General features: G+C 37.1%; 1 protein-coding gene across 1 annotated transcript in view; it reads right to left on the bottom strand.

The window, feature by feature from the left end:
- DMD (dystrophin) overlaps positions 1-24,093 on the bottom strand; it is a 2,362,639-nt gene extending 2,338,546 nt beyond the window's left edge. The window contains exon 1 of the mRNA XM_070783459.1: positions 23,990-24,093. Coding sequence (XP_070639560.1) covers positions 23,990-23,996 — 7 coding nt within the window. The 5' untranslated portion in view covers positions 23,997-24,093. The remainder of the gene's footprint in view (positions 1-23,989) is intronic.
- Between the last annotated feature and the right edge of the window lie 1,614 nt (positions 24,094-25,707).

Here is a 25,707-nt window from a genome sequence, read left to right as displayed (position 1 = left end):
TGAATGCTATCTTGAGATTCAACCGAGTTTCCATTCATGGCTTTTCTCATTTATATGTCCTCTGGTATCCTTCACATTCTGAGAAAAATAAAACATTCCTCACATATAGAAACCCGGCCATGGTACTGTAGTGATGCTTTTTCAGGAAATTTCTTATGTGTTCCTGAGCTTTCAATTATTCACTCTTAGATAAATAAGGTACTAACAGTAAAAACAATAATAATCAATAATAAGACTAGCTTAAAATCATACCTAAGGTACAAATACCTGTCTTTTTTTTTCCTGATGAACAAAAGAAAATCATGTTGCTTTTTCATTCAGGTTAACATTAGTTGCTTTTGACTACACATGAGCATTGTCCAATAGTTTTAACAGTAATTTCAATAAGGCTTTTAGTGCAAATGGAAAAAATAACTAATGCATATGCTTTGAGACATTTTCCTTCTTTTTTTTCAAGTGCTGCTGAACCTCATTATTAAAAATTAGTATCAATACTGATTTGAAGAGGTTAAGAGCTCTAATTGCTCTTAAAGTAGTTATACTGCTCCTTTACCAGAATCCACAATCTAGAAGACTGGCCAAAAGAAGTCTTTAGATTTTAATCATGAAGAGTATATTATCATAGATAAAATTATTTCCCAGTGCAAATAGTGTAATATTTTTTATAGCATAAACTAAGAGAAAGCAATGGCACCCCACTCCAGTACTCTTGCCTGGAAAATCCCATGGATGGAGGAGCCTGGTGGGCTGCAGTCCATGGGGTCGCTGAGGGTCGGACACGACTTGAGCGACTTCACTTTCACTTTTCACTCTCATGCATTGGAGAAGGAAATGGCAACCCACTCCAGTGTTCTTGCCTGGAGAATCCCAGGGATGGGGGAGCCTGGCGGGCTGCCGTCTATGGGGTCGCACAGAGTCAGACACGACTGAAGTGATTTAGCAGCAGCAGCAAGACGTTTACCCTTATTTTACTTTTACATTTTAGAAAACAGTTTTTTAATTTTCAAATTTCTTTTTATTGAGGTTGCTGTTATTTAGTCACTAAGCCGTATCCAACTCTTTGTGACCCCATGGATTGTAGTCCACCAGGTTCCTCTGTCTATGGGATTTCCCAGGCAAGAATACTGGAGTGGGTTGCCATTTCCTTTTCCAGGGGATCTTCCTGACCCAGACATAGAACCCACATCTCCTGCTTGGCAGGCAGTTTCTTTACCACTGTACCACCCGGGAAGACCATTTTATTGAGGTTAACAGTGGTTTATAACATTATAAGTGTCATGTATACAGTATTATGAAAATGGCAGTGTTTTCCCTGGTGGCTCAGATGGTAAACAATCCACCTGCAATGCAGGAGACCTGGGTTCTGCTCCTGGGTCAGGAAGATCCCCTGGAGAAGGAAATTGGTAACCCACTGCAGTATTCTTGCCTGGAAAATCCCATGGATAAGAGGTGCCTGGCCGGCTACAGTCCATGGCATTGCAAAGAGTTGGACATGACTGAGATATTACCACTTTTCCAGACTGTAATATTTCTACCAAATATGGCATTATAAACAAATTCCCTCAATTCAGATTCTTAGATATGTAAGAGAACTTACATCTGCAATTTAAAATATGTGCTATTTAACTCTACTAAAAATGGATGATTAAAGGAGAAACAGTTTTTACTTCTTGAATGAAAAATTGTATTTTATATCAATCCCCTCTTCCATTAGACTGTCAGTTTAAACGCATACTAAGTGGTATTTGCAAGATTAATCATCATGTTGTCCAGGCAGACATAGCACTTAATAGAGTCCACTGTCTCAGAAGGAAAGGAATCTGTCTGATTTCAGCCAAATTTATTTGATTTAGAGTTAAGTAAATTTGATTAAATATAGAAAAATTTATATCCACAGTTAACTCCCTAGCTGTCTATTTCTTCACAGTCCAGTCCATTACTAGTATTATAAAGATCACACAGGATTAATAGGGTTCCTACAGAAAAGAACTTTTTTCTTTTTCGGATTTCATTAGGGGAGCATATACATTTTCTATTATAAAAGCATCATCTATTTTCCAAAACTTTCATTCTGTCTCACATATCTTTGTCTTAACATGCTGATTAAGTAGAATGATATGGTGCCTATGCATTACCTCTTGCTCCATTTAATCAGCACTTTCATAGTAGAGCTATTAGTTAGAACCATAAGAAATTACCACCTTAATGTCAAAAATGGTCAAATATCAGTCACTTCATATGGTTCAACCAATAAATTTATCTTAGATATAAAGATTATGTATTTACAAAAGGATGGATGAATGATTTGAGTGGTGGACATATGACTGAATGAATTAACAAAAACTATCCAGAGAAACAAAGTTCTCTACACATAAAAGTTCTGCTCAAACAACTACTGTATTTTGGTCTTTATATATGTATTTTTTTTATTATATGTTTTAAAATGTAAAAGTTCAAAAAGTTTTAGAAATAGTGTTAGAAATGTTAAAAATAGATATTCACATATCTACTTTCCCATGACTACATGACTATATTATGTATTAGTCTATAAGACTATAGACTAATAACTATATTACCTCAAGAATTAAAGAACTGACCTTACCCTCTCTTTCTTGCAAAAATCTAATGAGTGTCCCCATGACACTCTCATGTTATCCACAAATACTATAATGTGTTATCCCCATTTGACTTACAATATCTTATTCACAATGATGGTTCTTTCACAGTGAGGGATAGCAAAAATAATCAATATCAACATACCCATAATCAGAAAAAGGGAGGGAAGTGATAATGAACAGAGTCATTAGCATAATGTATGTAGGAATATCAGAGAAAGCGATGCCACCCCACTCCAGTACTCTTGCCTGGAAAATCCCATGGACGGAGGAGCCTGGTAGGCTGCAGTCCATGAGGTCGCTAGGAGTTGGACACAACTGAGTGACTTCACTTTCATTTTTCACTTTCCTGCATTGGAGAAAGAAATGGCAACCCACTCCAGTATTCTTGCCTGGAGAATCCCAGGGACGGGGGAGCCTGGTGTGCTGCCGTCTATGAGGTTGCACAGAGTCGGACACGACTGAAGTGACTTAGCAGCAGCAGCAGCATGTAGGAATATGACACAAAATTACACTAACTGCTTTGAGTTGAAACCCCTCAACACACACACACACACATAGGATGTGTCTGAAAAGCCCTAGAGCAGCAGCAAAAAAGAAAAAAAAAAAAAAATCCAGGGTCATTCTTACCTTGTTCTGAACTCTCATGAGATTTATCTGCCCTTCTTTTTTGGCACTTACTGCATTCTACCTGCTATTATAGTTACCTATTATGAGGAATCATCATCATTATCACCTTTATCATCATCATCTCTACTATCATCATCATAGAACAGATGTGAATCATTAGGGAAGAAAAATATTGTAAGAAAATGGGACCTTTACTCAGATAAGAAAAGCTTTTAACCTTTTCCCTCTATCAAAACTGGACAAGTTGACTTAAATGGGTAGATGTGTTCAGAATGGTTTCTTTCATTCTTTCAATTTCCTCAGCTAATAACATCATAATACTTCCATTAAGGTGAGGATATAGCATTGCTTGGAGTCAGTTACAGGCCCTCCATGAGCAATAATCTAGAATCAGAAAGGTAAGAAAACACATATTTCAGTTTTCCATATGCAACATAGAGAGCTATAATTTTTGATGAATGGGTGAGAGATCATTTCAAAGCCTGTATGGAACTGAAAACCATCCAGTATTGTACATGGCAGGATCAGGATCCTCCCTAGCAGCTGTCATGATATTGTACAAAGACATATAAACTGTCATGCAGGATGATAATGAGCCCTATTACTCATTTATAAAATCTCAGTAAAAGCTTTTCTCTAAGTCAGACTTGAACAAAGAGGGACATTGCCTGATTGTGATGGCAAAAGAGATATTAAGGGCCAGCGATAATACAAAATGGCTTCCTTTATAAATTCCATACCTTTTCCTATACTGATGTGTTGTTTTACTATGATTTTAGGGTCAATGGCTGCAAGAGGAGAAGCAAGAGGGTTTGGGGGAAGGGTTGGATTGGAGATATCTCATAATAGTCAATATTCTCTCAGTGTGACTTTTCTCCCAGAACCACTCTAATTTTCATGAAGGCGGATGCTATTTCTGATTAACTTTTCTATTGCTCTCAGGGTTCAGTATAAGACCTTCTATATAGTATGTGCCCAACAAAAACATGAAATGACTGATACCTAAAGTAGATGAGTGCAATGAAATGTGAAAAAAGTCAATGAAGATATCTCTAGGCTTCATTCAACAGAGGAAGGATAAAAATAGCTTTCATGTGTAAATTGATCTCAAGTAAATCAGCATCACTATACTATTGTGAATTATAATATCATCTGTCCTGATGCAATATGATGATTGAATTTCTAACAAATCTTTAAATGACAAAATTAAGTTGGTGGTTAGACTATCATCTGTAAGAAAATTCAGGCTTAAAATATCCCATGTAGTTTTTTCTCCCAACAATGGTCACAGGCATTCTATCTTTATCAGCATTATTTTTACTAAAGCAACAGTTAAATGTTTTCCCCCTTTTACCACCAAGTGTTATGCTAAATGAAGCATAAAGTTGTTTAGCCAAAGCATATGTCTGGCTATATGCTTCTCCTTCCTAAAACTGAGGTATTTACTCTTTGATGCTGGCTTCCACCATAAGCCCACAACAACTGGCAGCCATCAGGGTAGTAAATAAAGTTTCCTAGTAAGTTAATTGTACTACATTTAATGCTGGCTAGGAAAATTTGTGCTGCTGGAAAATTTCTACACTCAGCCTTGATTCATATAGAAATTCTTTACTAATTTCAAGTTACCTGTCAGCTATTGTTCATAGTAAAGTAGGTAAAGAAACTCATTTCTAGATTGATGGCTTACAGTTGAAAGTAACCATAGATATTTTCAAATATTATGACTTTTATTTCAAATTCTAAGGGCACTGACAGTTATGTCAATAGGGAAACAGGGTGGAAGTAGGAGTATGAGAGTTGAGTCAATTTCCTCTTTCATTTTTCACCCAGAATGCCTATATTTTCAATTCATTTCTTATCTGTTGACCTTTCACATAAAGTCTCTTTTAAAGAACATATTCTGTATATTTAAAATATATACATGAAATCTGATACAGTCTATTTTGGAGATGGTAAAAACCATGGCACATTGGCTTCCATTCCCACTGCATATATTTTAGGTGCATATGGCATTCAACAATGGCACCTTTCCACTAGGTGTCAACAAACCCAGTCTCAAAGTTTGTCACAGTACCTTAGAAAGTACTATTAAGCAACTGACTATACATGGTGTGATACTGTGTGTGTGTGTTTTTTTTTTTTATTCTTGCCATAAACACCCAAACCAATGTACCTTTTGATGACTGTCCTTATAATTTCCCAATATATACTTCTTTGATTAAAAAAGATGAAAAATTAAATTAGAGGCAAAATTACTAAAAATAAAATATACTCTTTTGGGTTGGGCTTCCCCAGAAGTGGATTCTGACAAAGGGGTTTGAGTGCAAATTATGTATTTCAGGGGGGATTGCAGGAAGCACAGTAAAAAACTGAGTGAGCCTGAGAAGAGAATGAAGCCAGTACAATGTGAGCTGATAAGCACACTGACACTGTGATCAACGGAGGCTTGCTACCACTGGGGACCTCTAGGAGACTAAGTTGTCTCCCCTTTGAGATATCTCTGGACACTTCAGCGAGGCCAAAAGCAAATGGAAACCAGGAGGTAAAGACTCAAACTGTAGTAAGTGTGTGTGCGTGTATGTCTGCTCAGTCATATCTGACTCTTGGCAACCCCACAGACTGTTAGCCCTCCAGGCTCCGATGTTCACGGAATTCTCCAGGCAAGAATACTGGAATGGGTTGCCATTTCCTTCTCCAGGGCATCTTGCCGACCCAGGGATCAAACCGAGGTCTCCTGCATTGCAGGCACATTCTTTACCACCTGAGCTGCCAGGGAAGTCGTCATAAATTGTAGGCATATACAGGAATGGTGATTTCCCAGAACAGAGGGGAAGGCACCAAGGCCATCGATTATCCAGTTGTAGTAATTGTTCATGTGTTCTTATAAGCGTGTGACTGTAATTTCTTACAATTGATTGAAATAAACTTTCAATTTGCTTGAAATGATAGTGTACTCAGAATCAAATTTGCATAGACTTAAATTATTCTTATAATGTTAGCTAATTATTATTAAGTCCAACATTGTAGTTATATTTGAATGAGGCTTAATGAACATAAACTTTCTCAACATTCAGTGCAGGTTCCATTTTACATGTGAAGTGTGGTTCTGATAAAAATGAAATCCTGCTTCAACCAATTTATAAGTATCAGGAAATCCATTTGCATGCAAAAGATTTTAATCTGGATTTACTACTGATATGTCCTGTATTGGGTGACATCATCACACTGGCTGACACAGTGATGGAGGTCATTAGTCTTACGACCAGTAATTTCACCTTTCCCATGTACTTGAGAGAAGCATTTATTTTCTATCTTTGATACATTAAAGATTGTAAAGATTTCCCCTTTATTCATCTGGGCATAGATGAATATAAAGAAGGCATTATTTTCTCAAAAAGGAAAACAACCAATCGCCTATAATATGTTCCTTTAATATGCAAACATGGGTTTTGAATGCATTCCCACTAGAAATTATGGTTATACTGTCCTTGAACTTGGACCCAATTCATTGTAGTACCCTCAATATACTTATTTATAAACGATGTAACAGGTATTGCCATGTCTACAGTATTTTGTAAATGTAGTCACAATATTTGGTTTTCTTAAATAAATCATGTGATAAAATGTATCATCTGCTTTGGCTACTATAATGCTACAAATGACTGTTTCATTCCTTAATAAATTAATACCATAATGTGCACAAGTGAATTCGGTCAGCCTCCATGTGTTTTGTAAACACAGTGTGCTCAATTCCACTATGGAAGAAAAGCACTGTATATAATATCAATAAAGAACGAGTAGAAATGCTAAGACAAACATCAAAATAAATAAATAGGCACAGCTCCTGGCATGTGGCTTTCTGTCATAGAGAATTGTGATTTTAAGCAAAGGATGACATTTGAAAACAATTTGCTATACACTTTATGCATCTTGGAAATTTTCTCTCCACTAAGATGATTTAAGACTTTAAAAAATAACTAAGACCTGAATGCTGGGGAAGATTGAAGGCAAAAGGAGAAGAAGAAGAAGGCAGAAGAAGATGAGATGGATTAATTCAATGGACATGAATTTGACCAAACTCCAGGAGATAGGGAAGGACAGAGGAACCCGCATGCTGCAGTCCATGGGGTTGCAAAGAGCCAGACATGACTTAGCAACTGAACAGGAACAAATGCTAGACAGCAACCATGATGCACAGCACCATGGCTGAATGGTGCATTCACCACTTTCTATTAGTGATGCAAGGAGAGAAAAATGAGCACATGCTCACTGTTCTTTACCTTACACCAATGTGCCTGAATTTGTTTACCTCATAAACTTAACTGCCATTTTACTCTTCTCGGATTTTACTTGATCATCCTTTAAATTATTTTAATTAGTATCTCAGTGGATAATTTGAATGAATTAAGACCTCAGGGGGAGGCAACGTATATCACAAAGGAAATAATCCTTTAAATACTGTGTTCTATATATTTCCCATACGTAGTGTATTAGATGTGTACATGCTAAGCTGCTTCAGTCCTGTCTGACTCTTTGTGACCCATGGACCATAGCCCTCTAGGCTCCTCTCCCCATGGGATTCTCCAGGCAAGAATTCTGGAGTATGTTGCCATGCCCTCCTCCAGGGGATCTTCCTGACCCAGGGATCGAACTCATGTCTCCTGCACAGGCAGGTGGGTTCTTGGGTTCTTTACCGCTAGCACCATCTGGGAAGCCCATAATTTGGTGGCTCAGTGATAAACAATTTGCCTGCCAATGCAGGAGGTGTGAGTTTGATCCCTGAGTCTGGAATATCCCCTGGAGAAGGAAATGCCAAACCACTCCAGCATTTGTGCCTGGAAAATTCCATGGACAGAGAAGCCTGGCCAGCTACAGTCCAAGGGGTGCAAAGAGTTGGACGTGACTGAGCACGCACACATGACACATGAACTATTAATTAATACCCCAACTTCTACTAGCACAAATTACCCCCCACACTCTTCAACTTGACTCAAGTTATTTCCATTAACTAAATACACAGGAATCCTGAAAACCTATTATTCATGTACTATGGTTAGTTACAGACTTCCCTGGTGGCTCAGATGGTAAATAATCTGCCTATAATGCAGGAGACCTGAGGTATGATCCTTTGGTAAGGAAGATCCCCTGGAGAAGAGAATGGCTACCCATTCCAGTATTCTTGCCTAGAGAATCCCACAGAGGAGTTAGACATGACTGAGAGACTAAGGATACTAAAATGGTCATGGCAGAAAGAAGGATGCAATGCAAATTATACTACCACGGGATGCAAGGACCACCTTTATACCTCCAGCTGTGTAACTCATTACAGTCTAACAGAAAATTTGAGTCATTCTTTCCCCAGGTGCCATGCAAGGGTTATAGTACAAAAGAAATCATAGTCCTCAGGTACCAAGCATCTGTAAGTAAACAGATAGCCCCAAAGACAGCACAAGAATCTAAACAGGGGTGCATGATTTATTCAAAGATGAGGGTTTGAATAAACCCTCATCTACACTCTCTTCTACACTATCTTGGAGGGTTATAAGACATGCAACAAGTAAGTATGTACGAGTAAGAATTGTTTCAGAGTGTGGCGTGAGATTGACATGACTTGGGCTCATGTTATATTAAGAGAACTGTTTTCATGGCTGGTGTAAGGGATTCCCACAGCGGGTGAGACATGAGAGCTGAGAACAAAGCATGGAAAATGGTGCAGAGGGTCTTTTCCTCCATAAAACGTATTTGAATTCTATCCTAAAACAATAGCTAGCTACCTATGGAATTAAACAGGGGAATGACATGAAATTTGGCTCTTGAGAGATGTGGGTCTAGCAGCTATGTGAGGGGTAAAGTGGACAAAAACAAGCCTGCAAGTAAGCAGGGAAGCTCTTGTGGTATTCAAGGTGAGCTACAGGGATCTGAACTCAGGCAGGGGGTATGGAAAGCGGACAGCAGAGCTAAGAGAAATTTAAGGTACACATAGACATGAATCTGAGTAAAGGGGAAATAATACTTCTAACCTAGGATACCTCACATGGTTGTTATGTAAACAAAAGAAACATGAAAGTGTTCTGTTAACCTAACATTTTCTGTGCTGAGCTTACTAGCTGTGTCTACCTATTTGTGACCCCATGGACTGTAGACTGCCAGGCTCCTCTGTCCATGGGGATTCTCTACCTTCAAGGAATCACTTTTTATCAAATGCCTATGATTTAGAGATCTTTGGTGTAAAGCCATTCTCGTATGTTCAGATAGACTGAAGTGACTATAAATTTAAAAGAAAATTAAATGTGTTTCTCTAACTCCTTAAGAAAAAAAATAACAGTAGATAATAGACAGAGTTTTAAATTTCTAAATGGAGGAACTAGTGTGTACCTGCTGTGCATGAAGCCAGGGAGGTGCGCGATAGGGGTACTCCTTCTGGCCGAGGACAAGAAGAAAATCTGGAAGCATACTGATTTTCAGGCATCTGCGCAAAAGTTCTTTCATGAACATGAAGGAGAAATATTTGAAATTAAAATCTAGGGGAGAAGCAATCAGATCCTAGACTAAATCACTGGAGAGAAATGAAATGAAAGACTCATGATACATCTGGTCCCTTATTAAAAGACCATTCTACTACAATCTTATTCCCTGGATACAAAGTCACTTGTCAGTATGCAGGTAAGAGCTTCATCATCAAGAGTTCAGTTTAGTAAATAAAGTGACAAAGTCAATGCCAAAAAAGCACTTCTCTGATTACCACTGTGAAAAAGGACATGGGAGTGAAATGGTTTAATGAGATTAGGACAGAGAAACATCCCTAAGACCTATGGCAGAAGCATTCAAATTGGGTACTGACCTAAATCTCTAGTGTTAAATCTGTTTTCTTCCCAGCGGGTAGTGTGGGATCATGAAAAAGTGTGATGTAGGAAATCTAATAAATCTGGTTCAATTTCTAGCTGTCTTACAAGTAGGTTAAATTCACTGAGGCTCAGGTTCTAGATCAGTAAAGCAGAGATAATAAAACATTTGGGAGGTTGTTCAAAATAACGAGCTAAAATAATCCAGGAAATTTACCTAATATTGCATCTAGAATGTAAAAAAAAAAAAAAAAATCAATATATAGTAGGCATCGTTATTCTATTAGCAAGGATGTCTGGTAACCTAACTTTGCTCTATTTCATGACAATAGTAACAAGTTAACATTCTTACTAATCTGCTATAGAAAAAAATGGATTATCTTGAATTTGAACCAAATGTTGAATGAGAAGATAGGAGTAATGGAATAAATATGAAAAGTTGAATGCAACAATAAAGCTATGGAAAAGAAAAAACAATAAAGCTAAGACCAAAAGAAAAATACACGTTGAAATTTTGTATCATCATGCTATAAAACAGTTGATTAGTTGAGGATATTTTTGTCCAGAGAATCAATGAGATTAATCATATATCACACTGTATTTGCTATTAACAATAACTATGTCATGCATTCCATTGCTTGGCCTTCCCAGACAGAGTCTCAGTTACCATATTAGAAAGGACTAAAGACTCTCCATGTTTTAATAGGGAAGGTCATTACTGTCAGGATTCAGAGACTATTTCTGGTTTTATTTCTGATCTTTCTACTAACTAGAAGAGGGTTTGAGCAAATGACTATCTCTATAGGTCTCAGTTTCACATTAAGCTATTAATAAGAGACTGGACAATATATTCTTTATGGGTCTCTGGCCTTCAAATTCTAGGCTTGTATAAAATACATATCCTGAAATGTTAATACATATAATGAACATGTAAAAATGGTCATTTCCAGACACAAAATAAAGAAATACAAATCAATAAAAAAGAAAAAATAAGTATGAGATTAGAACAGGCTCCTTACAAAAGCTAACATCCACATGACCAAAAAACATATAAAAAGGATTCCAACTCATTAGAAAAAATGGAAATAAAAACCACAGTAAGGTACTACAGAACAACAGCCAGATGGCTAAAATTAAACACTGACAATATTAAGCATTGGCGACAATATCCAGAACTTTCATATACTGATAATGATTAAGTAAGGTTGTTCTTTACAGTCCTGAATATTCATTGGTAAGGACTGATGCTGAAGCTGAAACTCCAATACTTTGGCCACCTGATGCAAAGAGCTGACTCACTGAAAAGACCCTGATGCTGGGAAAGATTGAGGGCAGGAGGAGAAGGGGAAGACAGAGGATGAGATGGTTGGATGGCATCACCAACTCAAAGGACATGAGTTTGAGTAAATTCCAGGAGTTGGTGATGGACAGGGAGGCCTGGTGGGCTGCAATCCATGGGGTCGCAAAGAGTCGGACACGGCTGAGCGACTGAACTGAACTGAAGGTTGGTTGTTTCAGTTCAGTTCAGTTCAGTCACTCAGTCGTGTCCGACTCTTTGCGATCCCATGAATCGCAGCACGCCAGGCCTCCCTGTCCATCACCATCTCCCAGAGTTCACTCAAACTCACGTCCATCAAGTCAGTGATGCCATCCAGCCATCTCATCCTCTGTCGTCCCCTTCTCCTCCTGCTCCCAATGCCTCCCAGCATCAGAGTTTTTTTCCAATGAGTCAACTCTTCGCTTGAGGTGGCCAAAGTACTGGAGTTTCAGCTTCAGCGTCATTCCTTCCAAAGAACACCCAGGGCTGATCTCCTCTAGAATGGACTGGTTGGATCTCCTTGCAGCCCAAGGGACTCTCAAGAGTCTTCTCCAACACCACGGTTCAAAAGCATCAGTTCTTCAGCACTCAGCCTTCTTCACAGTCCAACTCTCTCATCTATACATGACTGCTGGAAAAATCATAGTCTTGACTAGACGAACCTTTGTTGGCAAAGTAATGTCTCTGCTTTTCAATATGCTATCTAGGTTGGTCATAACTTTTCTTCTAAGGAGTAAGCATCTTTTAATTTCATGGCTGCAGTCACCATCTGCAGTGATTTTGGAGCCCCAAAAATAAAGTCTGACACTGTTTCCACTGTTTCCCCATCTATTTCCCATGAAGTGATGGGACCAGATGCCATGATCTTTGTTTTCTGAATGTTGAGCTTTAAGCCAACTTTTTCACTCTCCTCTTTCACTTTCATCAAGAGGCTTTTTAGTTCCTCTTCACTTTCTGCCATAAGGGTGGTATCATCTGCATATCTTACCTACTTTAAAAAAAATAAACTTGAATTTCTTAGCTAAAGGTAGTACTTGGTTATTCTGTGACCCAGAAATCCCACTTTTTGGTATTCACTTAACAGAGAAGCATATACATGTATAAAATATACAAGAATATCCAGAGTAACATTGTTTTTAGAGCCAACAAACAGAATCAATCCACATACTTATTTAAAGCAGATGAGGTAAGTTAATTGTGAGATATTCACACAATGGCATACTATACAACACTGAAAATGATTAAGCTCCAACTGAAAGCAATACAACTAATGGATTACATAAAAATATGTGACTGGGCTTCCCAGGTGGCTCAGCAGTAAAGAATCCACCTGTGATGCAGAAGATGCAGGAGATGCCATGGGTTCGATCACTACTTTGGGAAGACCCCCCCGGAGAAGGCAATGGCAACCCACTTCAGTAGTCTTGCCTGGGAAATCCCATGGACAGAGGAGCCTGGTGGGCAGTCCATGGGGTCATGCAGAGGTGGACACGTTGAAGCAATCTTGCACACATGCATAGTGTGGTACAGACACATAAAATTAAAGTTGAGAAAAAAAGTCAGACACAAAGAAATACCTAGTATACAATCACAACTAAATATATTTCAGAAATGGCCTCTTCCAATCTATGGTGCATTAGAGGTCAGTATGGTACATATCTTTGAGGGAGTACTGATTCAGAAGGGGTAAATTTGGGCTCCAGGATAGTGTGTTACTCTTTTCTTCTTTTCAATAATCACTGGGAGGTATTAACTCTGAAAATTCATTAAGTTGTACACTTACTGACTTGTGCACTTACATTTCAATAAAGAACTTTTGAAAACCAAGCCAGACAGAACTGCTTTTATCTAGAAAGGAAAATTACCCCAATAATGAATGTGCCTTTCAGTTCAGTTCAGTTCCTCAGTCGTGTCTGACTCTGTGACCATATGAACCACAGCAGGCCAGGCCTCCCTGTCCATCACCAACTCCCGGAGTTCACCCAGACTCACGTCCATCGAGTCAGTGATGCCATCCAGCCATCTCATCCTCTGGCGTCCCCTTCTCCTCCTGCCCCCAATCCCTCCCAGCATCAGAGTCTTTTCCAATGAGTCAACTCTTCGCATGAGGTGGCCAAAGTACTGGAGTTTCAGCTTTAGCATCATTCCTTCCAAAGAAATCCCAGGGCTGATCTCCTTCAGAATGCACTGGTTGGATCTCCTTGCAGGTCAAGGGACTCTCAAGAGTCTTCTCCAACACCACAGTTCAAAAGCATCAATTCTTTGGCACTCAGCTTTCTTCACAGTCCAATTCGCACATCCATACATGACCCCCGGAAAAAACAGCCTTGACTAGACGGACCTTTGTTGGCAAAGTAATGTCAGCTTTTTAATATGCTATCTAGGTTGGTCATAACTTTCCTTCCTTTAATCTATACATATAAATTACTTCAGAGGGTCAGAGGTAGAGACAGAATAGAGATATACAGACATGCCTGTATGCAAACATACACCTCAATATATGTATCAAGGGGAGGAAGGGAAACAAGAAAAGGGAGAGGTGACAGCTGAAGGATGAGAGAATAGAGTGGTGGGAGGGGGAATAAGGAGGTGGGAAAGAAAGGGGAGGAGGGGGTGGGAGGAGGAGGGGGAGAGAGGAAGAAAGAGACTTTCTAGACAACTTCAATTATTCAGAAAATATCCTACTCATCTTTTCTTTCATATTAAAAGTAAACCTAGGTATTTTAAGTTCCTAGGAGTCAGGAGTGAAGCTGAAGACCAATTAATGCTGGATGCTTTTGAAGTTGGATGAAACCTTCATACTGATCTAACGCAATTTGCACATATTATGGGTCTATGTGGCAATAGGCCTATCATACATAAATGTCATCCTTTTAGCCCTCTTGTGTAATCTCTTGTGTAATCTAATTCTGTGATTAATTTTAATATAGGTGAAGCATTTTCAGATAGCTTCTAATTAAAGACATACACACTGACATAAAACAATATCACAATTTCTCTCAAGATAGCATAGGAAAGAGTTTTCAGAGATAAAGTTTCATAGACTACCAAGAGAGAGAAGTGTTGTCCCCTAAATCCTCCTGAAACATAGTTTTCATGGTCACACTCATGTAGGATTAAAATGTTCAATCTCATTGTCTGCAACGGACTACAGTCTACACGTCTTCTTTCTAAGTTTGATTTCAATGAAAATGAGCAATGCCTTGGAGGCAGACTCCTCCTTATTTCAAGCTAAACTTCAAGTAAGTTATTTTCCCTTTTACTTTGAATTACTAACCATTTTTGCAGTGCATTTGTACTTTTCCCCCTTAGCTATCATTTTGCTCGTTAATAGACTTGCCAGTTCTTCCAGATCACTCAAACTAGGAACCCCGGAAGCTTTTAGCCCATTCCCTAGCTGGTTTTTCTATCTGGAGTCACAGCTGCTGCTGTCCTTTGGTAAGCTGTCACTGTAGGTATCTTCCTGTCCTCATTCGCCCAAAGGAAATTCGGCTCTCAATTCCTCAGGGATCATATATTAGTCATCTAGCACAGAGCCGGACAGTTGGAATTTATCAACAAATATTTGCTGGATGAGTGAAAAAGAGCACTTCAGTTGGTGGGCTTCGATCCTCATTTGGATGACCTAATGGAGAAATGGGCTCTGGCTCTTAGAACTACCATGGCCACCAGAGCCCACCTGTGAAGAGGTCAGCAGCCAAAGAAAGATGAACCTATGATTCCTACTCACTACATTAGCATTATTAACATTTCCATAATGGACAGGCTTTTACTCAATCTCCTCCTTTTTACACTTATCATAGAACACAGATAAGTCCCACAACTTGTCTAAAACCCATAAAATTTTAGGTTAACATTAGCATCAGTTTCCATAATCCAGTTAAATGTTCATGGGGATACAGTGGAAACAGCGTCAGACTTTATTTTTCGGGCTCCAAAATCACTGCAGATAGCAATTGCAGCCATGAAATTAAAAGACACTTACTCCTTGAAAGAAAAGTTATGACCAACCTAGATAGCATATTGAAAAGCAGAGACGTTACTTTGCCAACAAAGGTCCATCTAGTCAAGGCTTTGGTTTTTCCAGTAGTCATGTATGGATGTGCGAATTGGACTGTGAAGAAAGCTGAGTGCCAAAGAATTGATGCTTTTGAACTGTGGTGTTGGAGAAGACTCTTGAGAGTCCCTTGGACTGCAAGGAGATCCAACCAGTCCATTCTGAAGGAGATCAGTCCTGGGTGTTTTTTGGAAGGAATGATGCTGAAGCTGAACCCCAATACTTTGGCCACCTCACACGAAGAGTTGACTCATTGGAAAAGACTCTGATGCTGGGAGGGATTGGGGGCAGGAGGAGAAGGGGACGACAGAGGATGAGATGGCTGGATGGCATCACTGACTCGATGGACATGAGTCTGGGTGAACTCTGGGAGTTGGTGATGGACAGGGAGGCCTGGCGTGCTGAGATTCATGGGGTCGCAAAGAGTTGGACACGACTGAGTGACTGAACTAACTAACTAACTAATGCATAATTCCACTGATAATATGTAAAACGGAGATCTGTGCTAGCAAAATAAGAATATGATGGTCCTTGTCATGCTTTATCCTGAGAGCGTTGAAATCAGTTCTGATAATGGTAATAGCAGAGCAGATTGATGCCAATAAATGTATTTTCCCTACCTGTTCTTCTACATTCTTTTTATTCGTCTTTGGATTGACAGGTAATGACAATATTTCTTTGGAAATCATGATTAACACCATTTATCCTTAAGTATATGTGAAGAGGGATTAATTTCTATGCCCTATCTAATCTTCCAGTTCAGCTATCCCCCTGCTTCCTGTGTAAATCTTTGTCCAGAAGTGTATCTCTTATCTTTTACTTCCCCTAATACTTTTGTTTACACCATCTTCTCACCCATTTGCTTATGCCCTGCATCATGCTTTGGACTGTGTAAGCTCAAAGCCAAACAAAATAAGTTTTAGGAAGGCCAGTCATGTTAGACGTATACAGGGAATGTCATGCTTTGAAATTGAAGTCAGGTTTCAAAAGCAGTGTATATGTTTAATATTTAAAGTACCCTTGCTGTAGTCAGAAACCTTAGTTTATATTGCAAGTGCTGTTTATAGTTCAGAATGGATTACAGTTTGCTTCCAAAAAATTATTTTCCAAAATTATCAAAGAAGGTACTGCAACATTATAGCTAACTCTATTTTTTTCATTTAATTTAAAGATGGTATGAACAAGACCTGAAAACACTGTCTTATCTTTTATTAATATCTACACAGAGTGGATTATATTTCTGGAAAGTTAAATCTGCACAGAGAATCCATAAATTTTTTGAGGTCAGAAAACAAAGCATAAAAAGACTTAAATCATTTAAAGCTTTAAGCATTATTACCAGTGAATAATAAACAAATATTTAATTGGATCTTATATCATTTGCAATATATCTTCAACCCCCTAAAATCTTAATTTTGCTTCATCAAGTTATAAATTTTTGCTTACTTGCCATTATTTTACTGTGTTTTTTTTTTTTTTTGACCCCAGCATAATAATATATGAAGACATCAGGATAAATGAAAGATCAACACCTGTGTTAATGCTGAAACTACAAGTAAGTGCTTCATAATAGAATAGCCACCTCTCCCCTTTGGGACTTATATTTTCCTAAAGGACACACCAATTGCACAAATACTTTAAATAATTTTTGCTATGTGATATCTTGAATATATACTTTAAATCAAAGAGAAAAGAAAACAACATTTATCTTCTTTTTAAAATAATTTAAATGTGGTGGGTTATTTTCTAAGCTTAAAGTAAATGATAAGTGAACCAAATAGAAAAATCAAGTATTTTTAGACATTTGAGGTTTTCTTTATTTTTTAATATAAATTTATTTTAATTGGAGGCTAATTACTTTACAATATTGTATTGGTTTTGCCATACATTGACATGAATCTGCCACGGGTGTACACATGTTCCCCATCCTGAACCCCTCTCCCACCTCCCTCCCTATACCATCCCTCTGGGTCATCCCAGTGCACCAGCCCCCAGCATCTGTTTGATCTTATTATTTTAATAAGAGACAAAGTAAAACAAGTAAAAACACAAAATCCTACTCATCACATTCTAAATAACGCTCAATTTTCAGAAAAGCAGTATGCTTGTTATACTTATTACTGATCTTTAATAGAAATAGAATTAAAGGGAATGTCTTGGAAAGAAAGTGTACTTTCATTATTCCCTGAGAAGCTCAGCGATTATGAGGAATGCCAAGTAGAGCTCAATACTCTTACACTTGGAATTGTGAAAAAAAAAAAAAAAAGTCCTTTAAAAGATCAAGATCTTTGATAGCAATAACAAAAACTAAATTGCCAAAGGTAGAGCCCTCCTCTTATCAACTTCAGGCAAGAAGCAATCTTTTTCTGCATAGTGAAAAGTAAGCCAACTAAGGGAAAGGTCTGTGTGACTGCAATAGCATAAAATTGACTGGATGCTTGAAAAAAATACTTTTTTAAGATTAAAAAAAAAAACTTACATGTTGGTTTTTATTTCATTCTGAGACACATTAAGAGGACATGAAATTGTTTTCACATACCAAACAGTTCCCTCATGATGATTTCTCAGAATTGCCTCTTGACCTTCCCTCAGCTTTATCCTCTTCCTCAGTGAGTCTCCCTCATTGCTCCCTATTTCTAAACCAATAGGAAGAATTTCCTTCAAACCCTTAAGCCTTGTATCTGTTACCATAGAGACAGGCATCATAAGATAGCTGCTCAGTAACATCCTCATGGAAATAAAATAAGAATCCTATGGGTTTTATAGGAATTGCCAGTGCTACCAGTGAGCAGCAATGGCATCCTTCCCTAGAAAAAAGGCAGGGATTTTAGTTTTACAAGCATGGAATTATAGAGATTGTCACTTATGATGGTAAACCCAGAATCTCTTAAATTTATGCTTAGCATTTAATTACAGCTTCTCACATGATTTGGATAGAAAAATTGCCTTGTATCAATATGTTCAGGGAAATAGCTCACAAATAATTCATTGCTAATTTTTAACTCTAGCATGTCATATCAACCATTTACTAACAGTTTCAATTGTTGTTTCATAATGTGGTGTATATATTCGGATTTTTATTTTCTTTCATTCTCTAAACCATATTTGATCAAGAATACACTCACCTATTTAAAAAGGTGTGCACCTCTCCAGATCGCTGTAAATGCAAAAGCCCCTTAGAAAGTTTATAGACCCAGGAAAACAAACAAGGTGGCGGCAGGAAGTGACTTTACTGGTTTTCCACTAACTTGTGTGCTTTCTGTAAGTCTACTGAAATCACACAATATTTGAACAGTAACACTAAAAGTAACTTAATCTAAGCAATTAGGTAAAATCAGCCAGATCAATAGGCTTAGGACTTCCCTGGTGGCTCAGATGGTATAGCATCTGCCTACAGTGTGGGAGACCTGCGTTCAATCCATGGGTCAGGAAGATCCTCTGGAGAAGGAAATGGCAACCCACTCCAGTACTCTTGCCTGGAAAATCTCATGGACGGAGGAGCATAGGATGCTACAGTCCATGCGGTCACAGAGTCAGACACGACTGAGTGACTTCACTTCAAGCAGATATTATAGGTAAGTCACTGATTTCAGAGATCTCAAATTTTCTTATAGACATCATAAACAAACATTCCTCAGCAAGTAACATCTCTTAACAGATTAACTGCCAAAATGGCCCCCTCATTAACTCCTAAGCTGTGTATCTGAACCACTTTGCAAAGTTTGTAATGCTTACATATAATGGGTGATCACAACTTCTGTTTATGGTCTTTGGCTGATATTTAATGGTTGGTTAGCTTGTTCTAGACATGTGACTCAATGAGCAAAAAAGCAAAGTCCCCTTACAGACTAGAGATGAATTCAGCAAACATTTTATTATTAGGAAGGGCCCGATAATTAATCTTTTTGGCTTTGTGGCCCAAATGGTCTCTCCATCATTACTTAATTGCTGAGTTAGCATGAAGACAGATGGAACAATCTGTAAATAGAGGTGCTGCCTGCCAATTAAACTTTATTAATAGACACTTATATCAAAATTTTATAATTTTTATATTATAAAATATTATTCATCTTTTTTAAAAATAAGAAATATAGAAACCACTGTTAGATGGCTAAACAGAAATTACTATGGCATGTGGATCATAATTAGCTGACTCTGGCATGGAGACACTCAAAGAAATATCTGAAAAGGGGAATGTTATTTATGTAGTGACTAGACTCAAAGATTCTTAAAATTAGAAATGATCTCAGATGTCTTCTTCACATTCTCTTTAACATAGGAATTCCACTCCCAGCAATGAACACTTCAGAAACAAGGAGCACAGTATCTCACAAAGTAGTCAATTCTTTGCTTAAACAACTATTTAAAGAATTTTTTTTTCCTCACTACAAGAGAGGTAGAAATGAGTCTAATCCCTCTTCCACACTGTAGCTCATCTGACATTTGAAATTGGTCTAACTTTTTAAAATTGTTTTTTCCTTCAAGCATTCATTTTTTCCTTTTTCTAGAACCTTCAAGAGCCCTCAACTGTTGTAGCTTCTAACACCCTTTACCAATCATCCAGACACATTTTTTTTTCCACTGAACACTTTCTCAGTTGTTAAACTTTCTCTTAGACCATGGTATGCCTCTGAAAAAGTTCCTTCTAAAATTCATTCTCTCCTTTTTTCATTCCTTCCAGGAAGGGTACATTTCTAACAACATTACTTTGTTTTCTTTTGTTTTGATGTCATATGAGACTGTGACTGATACTGAAATAAGGCCAACAAAATCATTGTCTTTTTCAATGAATAACTGCTAAGCTTTAACTCTTTAACATATTGTACTTGTAGGAACGATTTTAGAACTTTAGTGCAAGATGTTATTTCTCCTAAAATATTATCTTTCTTGTGTCATCAAATTTTCTAGGTGATCCTAATCCTTTGGTACCTAATAATTCATTTATTTTCTTAGTTGGGCAAACTATTTTGATCTTCCTTCTTGTTTGTGATATTAATATTTCACAGGGCAAATATCAAAGTCAGAATTACAGGTCACGCTATGAGAGGTTAGTTCCAAGTCCAATAGATGCAATTGGACAGAACTCCGTAATAGCCCGTGAGAGCCTTCCTTCTTGGTTTACAATGATTCATTAATTTATAGAACAAGACAGAGCAGTTTATCAAGGTAATTAATCTACCAGACATGTCAAATGGCAAATATATGTCCATTTTGACTATATCATAAAAACCTTCAAAAAACTCTATAATCAAAATAATTAGCCACACCCCAATACTGTTTCTTAGAACTCTGGAGAATTACAGCCTGCATTACCTTACCCTTCATTCTAAACCATCTTCCTCAAGAATTCTCAGCTTTTCCCAGTGAGGGAAAAATATTGCTTATTTTTTCTAAAAACAAAACAAAATAATTCCAATAGAGATAGTTATTTAATTCCCCCAAATTTTGTCCTTTTCCATTTTAGTTTGTTAATTCTAGGACAAAGTTAAAATACTGTCATGGCTCTCTTTTTAAACAGTTTGATTTTTTTTCAGAAGTATGTGTGTGTCTGTGAGTACACACTCATTTACATGGCTTATTTGTGTCTTTTTTTGTTGTTGTTCTTAAAATATAGAAGACATGAGAATTGGAGAATAAAAGAAAGGGGCAAGCTTCTCAGGAAAACTACTTCAAAGCACATCTCTTAACTGATAGTGTCTCCCACTGCTCATCTTTCTAAACAAGGAGCAGTACATCTGAAGGCAGGCCACTCCGTCATAAGTAGGTATTTTCACTAGAGAACATTATCATTAAAGGATAACAGAGGAACAATTTTGATTAAAAAATAATGTTGCCCAATAATATTTTTACCTAAAAGAAACAAATAGTTGCTATCTTTGCTTTTGTAATATAAATGTCTTTTAAAAAATCCAGGTTTGTAGAAGATTGGGGAATACCCACAGAGATTTATGCATAAATTTCATACTTTAAAAATATTTAAATATTCATAGTGCATTTCATTTGTCTCACCTCTCTTTCACATACTATTTTGATTTTTATGCATTTATTTTTCTTTTATTCCCCCTAAATCACTTCAGGAAATACAGAATTAAGCAACTGAGATTTGAAGACTTCATATGTTATCAGTGTCCATGCCAATCTTGTTCCAGGGTCAGCAAGATCAGCAATAATTTCCAACTCATAAATACGTTCAAAAATAAAGGGATGCCTGCTCTTCAGGTGTGCAGCCCAAAGCCTCTAAGATTTCATTAATAATCAACAGCTGGTGCCACCTAGTGTCTGTCCTCTTCATTCATCAGTGGAATCAAATACAGAGCACTTCCTAATCACAAACGAAGCTGCCTGAACGACAAACAAACAAGGTCTGGGGAGTCCTGTGGCTTATTTAAACTACACTATCTTCATTGAAAGAAAAACCTTCTTTTAAAAGTAACTATGGTAACAGCAGGGTGAAGCTAACAGGAAGCTCACATTCTTCTCACAAAAGACAATTCACAAAAGGAGAGTCCCACTAAAGATGTAATTTAAAAGAGTTTTTCCAGACTTGAACTGTCACTAAACATGGTTATCAAAAGTTGAGTAATACGATGGACAGAAGAGAACCGAGTTCTAAACAAGAGTTTAGATACAGCTGATTTTTGTCAACCAACCAACAGATAACCCTCTATCACTGTGATGCCAAATTTTGTTAGTCTGAGTTCTCAAAGATCAAACAAGTACTGTAACAGACCGTGCCAAACACGTAGAGTACTCAAAACTATTAACAGGAGACAATGAGATTGCCTGAACCACATTAATTTAAAAAATATTTCCAGCTAAAACTATACATCTAGGAAACTATTTTCTTTCCTGCTATACATATGAATTATGAATTACATATTCAACACAGTCATGTATGCTTCAAGGTTAAAAAGTACTTTTCCAAATCCCTATTTTTCAAAACGTAAGTTAGTAATTAATTTGGATGAATCCAAGTAGTATAATTAGCTCATCAGTTCCTAATTATTCACTGATATTTAAATACATGTTGTTTTTAAGTCACTCTTTCTAAGAGGAATACGTAATTGAAAAACATGGACTAACGTTCAGGGGGAAAAGTTACATAACAGCCAGTAGTGTTCCTTGACCAGATTGACTGAGATATTATAATTACTACAGAAAAGGTATAGCAAATGTATGAGCAATACTGTGTACACTGAAAAGTCATGTTAGGTGTTCATACATGATAGTCTATTAACTTGGATCAATCATTTAGCTAGTCAGGTTACAGGGGAAACTGGGCAGAGAGATCAAAGATTCTCTATCATATAGATAGTTAACAATCACGCTTTTCATACTTAGGGAAATAAATTTCTGTATTATTTGACATCTGTTTTAAGCAATTACTTCTTATAAACAGCTTTGAATGTTTTATTTTCTTGTTACCCTAGTGGTGATAAAAATTATTTCAATATGTTTGGTCCAATATATAGTCACTGACAGATCCCCAAGACAGCGTATGAAGACAGAATATGGAAACGATGGAGAGTTTCTACAAAAAGCTAAAATTGTCCCTCTTTTCCTCAAAACTTTATTTTTGGAGCCTAATACAGCCCAGGCTCACGCTCCATTGGTTTAAAAGTACTTGTAAGTATAATCCACTGACTGTAGGGGAAAGAAATATTGCAAAACAGCAAAAGGCTTCTAAAAATTGTACGCAGGCAAGAAAGAATGTAAGACAAAACTCATTAAGGTTCCAAAGTTATTAAATAAATAAGTGCTCCAATATTCAAGAATTTATAATTTTCTGTCATTTTTCATTAGCAGCTTTCAAAGCCCTATCCGAAACAAGCTGATACAGAGAAATTAAGAGCAGTAATCAAGCGAGAAATGATAGACCAGCTGGGTCGACATCAACTTGGCAAAACGTGAATACAGTTCAATAGCTGAAACAGATGCTAGAGTTGTTGAAAAACCCTGCAGGAGATATTGATGTATTTTCTTCATATAATGCAGAATGACTGAATAAATGTCAAAAGCTAGAAATGAATGAGGAGAAAAGACTGACAGCCAAACTCCTTATAAAACAGAAACCAAGTGTAACAATTTTCAACCTATCCAAACATTCTATACATTCTCATTTTTCTCAATGTCTGAATATGCCAATAAATCAATCAGTCCTTGTAACTAAATAGCATGTAACTGAGCTGGGGTAGATTTCCCCAAAGATCCCCCCCACCACACCACCTCGTCATCATCTACCTGGAGAAACCTAGACTCTTGAAAAATACTTTATTCTAACATCTTCTAACACTGATTTCTATCCCAGAAGTGTTTCCCCGAGGTTGGAGTCAAGCACATCCCCCCCAAAATCTAACGCAGCACAAGGAAATTTTAAAATCCATTCGGTAAAAGCAACACTGTTTGCAGAGTTTGAAGAGCTCGGCAACAAACCCCAGCTACCAACAGCTGCTTGTTCAAACATATGCTTTGTCATGGTCAGCTTCTAATTGTATTCATAATGATGTAATAGCTTTAATAATCCTACCTTCCATGCCAGCTGTTTTTCCTGTCACTCCATCATGCCAATAAGTTGGCTGCTGTAACAAATCAAGATAGTGCAAAACAGCATCTTTCTCCTGATTCTGTCATCTTCCTGAAAGCATTCTATTACTGCCGACTGCTGGGAACCAGAAAGTCTATTTGAATTCCAACAGCTCCCCTTTCGCATGATTCAAGTTAGGTTAGGTGGGCATGCCTAACATGATTCTCTCAGTCATTTATTATGCAGCTGCTACAACGTCGGTGTGGTAACCACTCTGACTATCTGATACGTCAGTCGAACAAAACCTACACCTCGGAGCAAACACACGAGCCAGAGCAGCGTTCTGCATTTAACGAGCGTTCTTCCTGCCTAAAAAGCAGGGGATCTGCAAATCTCTTTCAGTATCTACTCTATCCTCACTATGGATGCAAAGCCTCTGGATTAAATTATTTTCCTAACTATACCAAGAGTAGAGTTCCTTTGTCACACATCATATTATTCACACAGAAATTTTGGCTAATTTTCACTTCTCTTCACAGCCTTTAAAGGATAAAAAACTCTCTCTTCTGCTTGTACTTTTGAAATAGTGATGTTGTGTGCTCAGTTCCACATCTCTGCTTTAATATAACATAGCATACACTCTCTCAAATGGAAATTGTCTCTTGTAAATCTATGGAAATTTTTCCAAGAAGAGGGATTATTTTTCAAGAAAATATTTATTTTGCACCTTGGAGAAATTTAAAGTCTGGTATTCTGTGTATTTCTCCTAAGAGTGGAGAAATTTTATACTTGAAATTTTGACTTAAGAGAAGTGCTTTCTTTACAAGAGATTAGCTGATTCTCTCAAGCAACTTATTTACCACATAAATATCATTTTAGAAAAAATGCATTTTCTATTTTTCAAAATACCATTTGTGAATCAATATATATATATTTTAAATTACCACTGCCATCATCTCTACAATATTAATTTCATCCAAAATCTCTAAGTACATCTCTCTCGTAGGGTTAATATTTATAATCTGAAACTATGAAACAGAGAAATTGAAATGTTTTCATAAGAAAAATTCTTTAAAAGGGAGAAGTGATAAAATCTTACGTTTCCTTTCAACCACTACTCAAAATTCAGTTTAGTAAGGGTATCCCTCACCCCTATGAAATGTAAATAGCTTGTTGGGTTTCTATTATGAAACTATAAGCAATAACTCATTGATCATGTGTGAGCTATGCCAATGTCACTGTTCTGAAATACTGTTTCCCTAAGTGTGTGTGTATACATTTAGCTATACTACTTCCATTTTAATTTTAATGTAACAAACACAAATAATCCTTATATATTAAGACATACATAATAAGTAATTTAGAGTTTATTATGCTCAATTTATAAATGCCAGGGGTAAAAAAATCTCAAAGAGAAACTGAGTCCATTGGAACCCAACAAAGTTCCTCTAATATCATCCCATGTAGCAGTTTTGAAAACTAATACAATTATGTAAAGTTTAAAAATAAAATAAAATTAATTAAAAAAAAAGATACACAAATAAAATGTTAACTAGAAAAAAAAAAAAAGAAAATGGTAGTTTATCAAATTACTCTTAATTTACAAAACAAAAACAGACTTTTGTGCTCAGCTATCTTAGGTGTGTGTATGTCTCCAGTTTCCACTCTTGGCTCTCCTCCTTCCCTTCACACTCTGTTCCAGCCACAATGAACTTCTTTCT

This window comes from Bos indicus, chromosome X (assembly GCF_029378745.1).
Source record: "Bos indicus isolate NIAB-ARS_2022 breed Sahiwal x Tharparkar chromosome X, NIAB-ARS_B.indTharparkar_mat_pri_1.0, whole genome shotgun sequence".
Classification (NCBI taxonomy): domain Eukaryota; kingdom Metazoa; phylum Chordata; class Mammalia; order Artiodactyla; family Bovidae; genus Bos; species Bos indicus.
The sequence above is the reverse complement of the archived record's forward strand: the minus strand, read 5'-3'. Positions and strand labels throughout refer to the sequence as shown.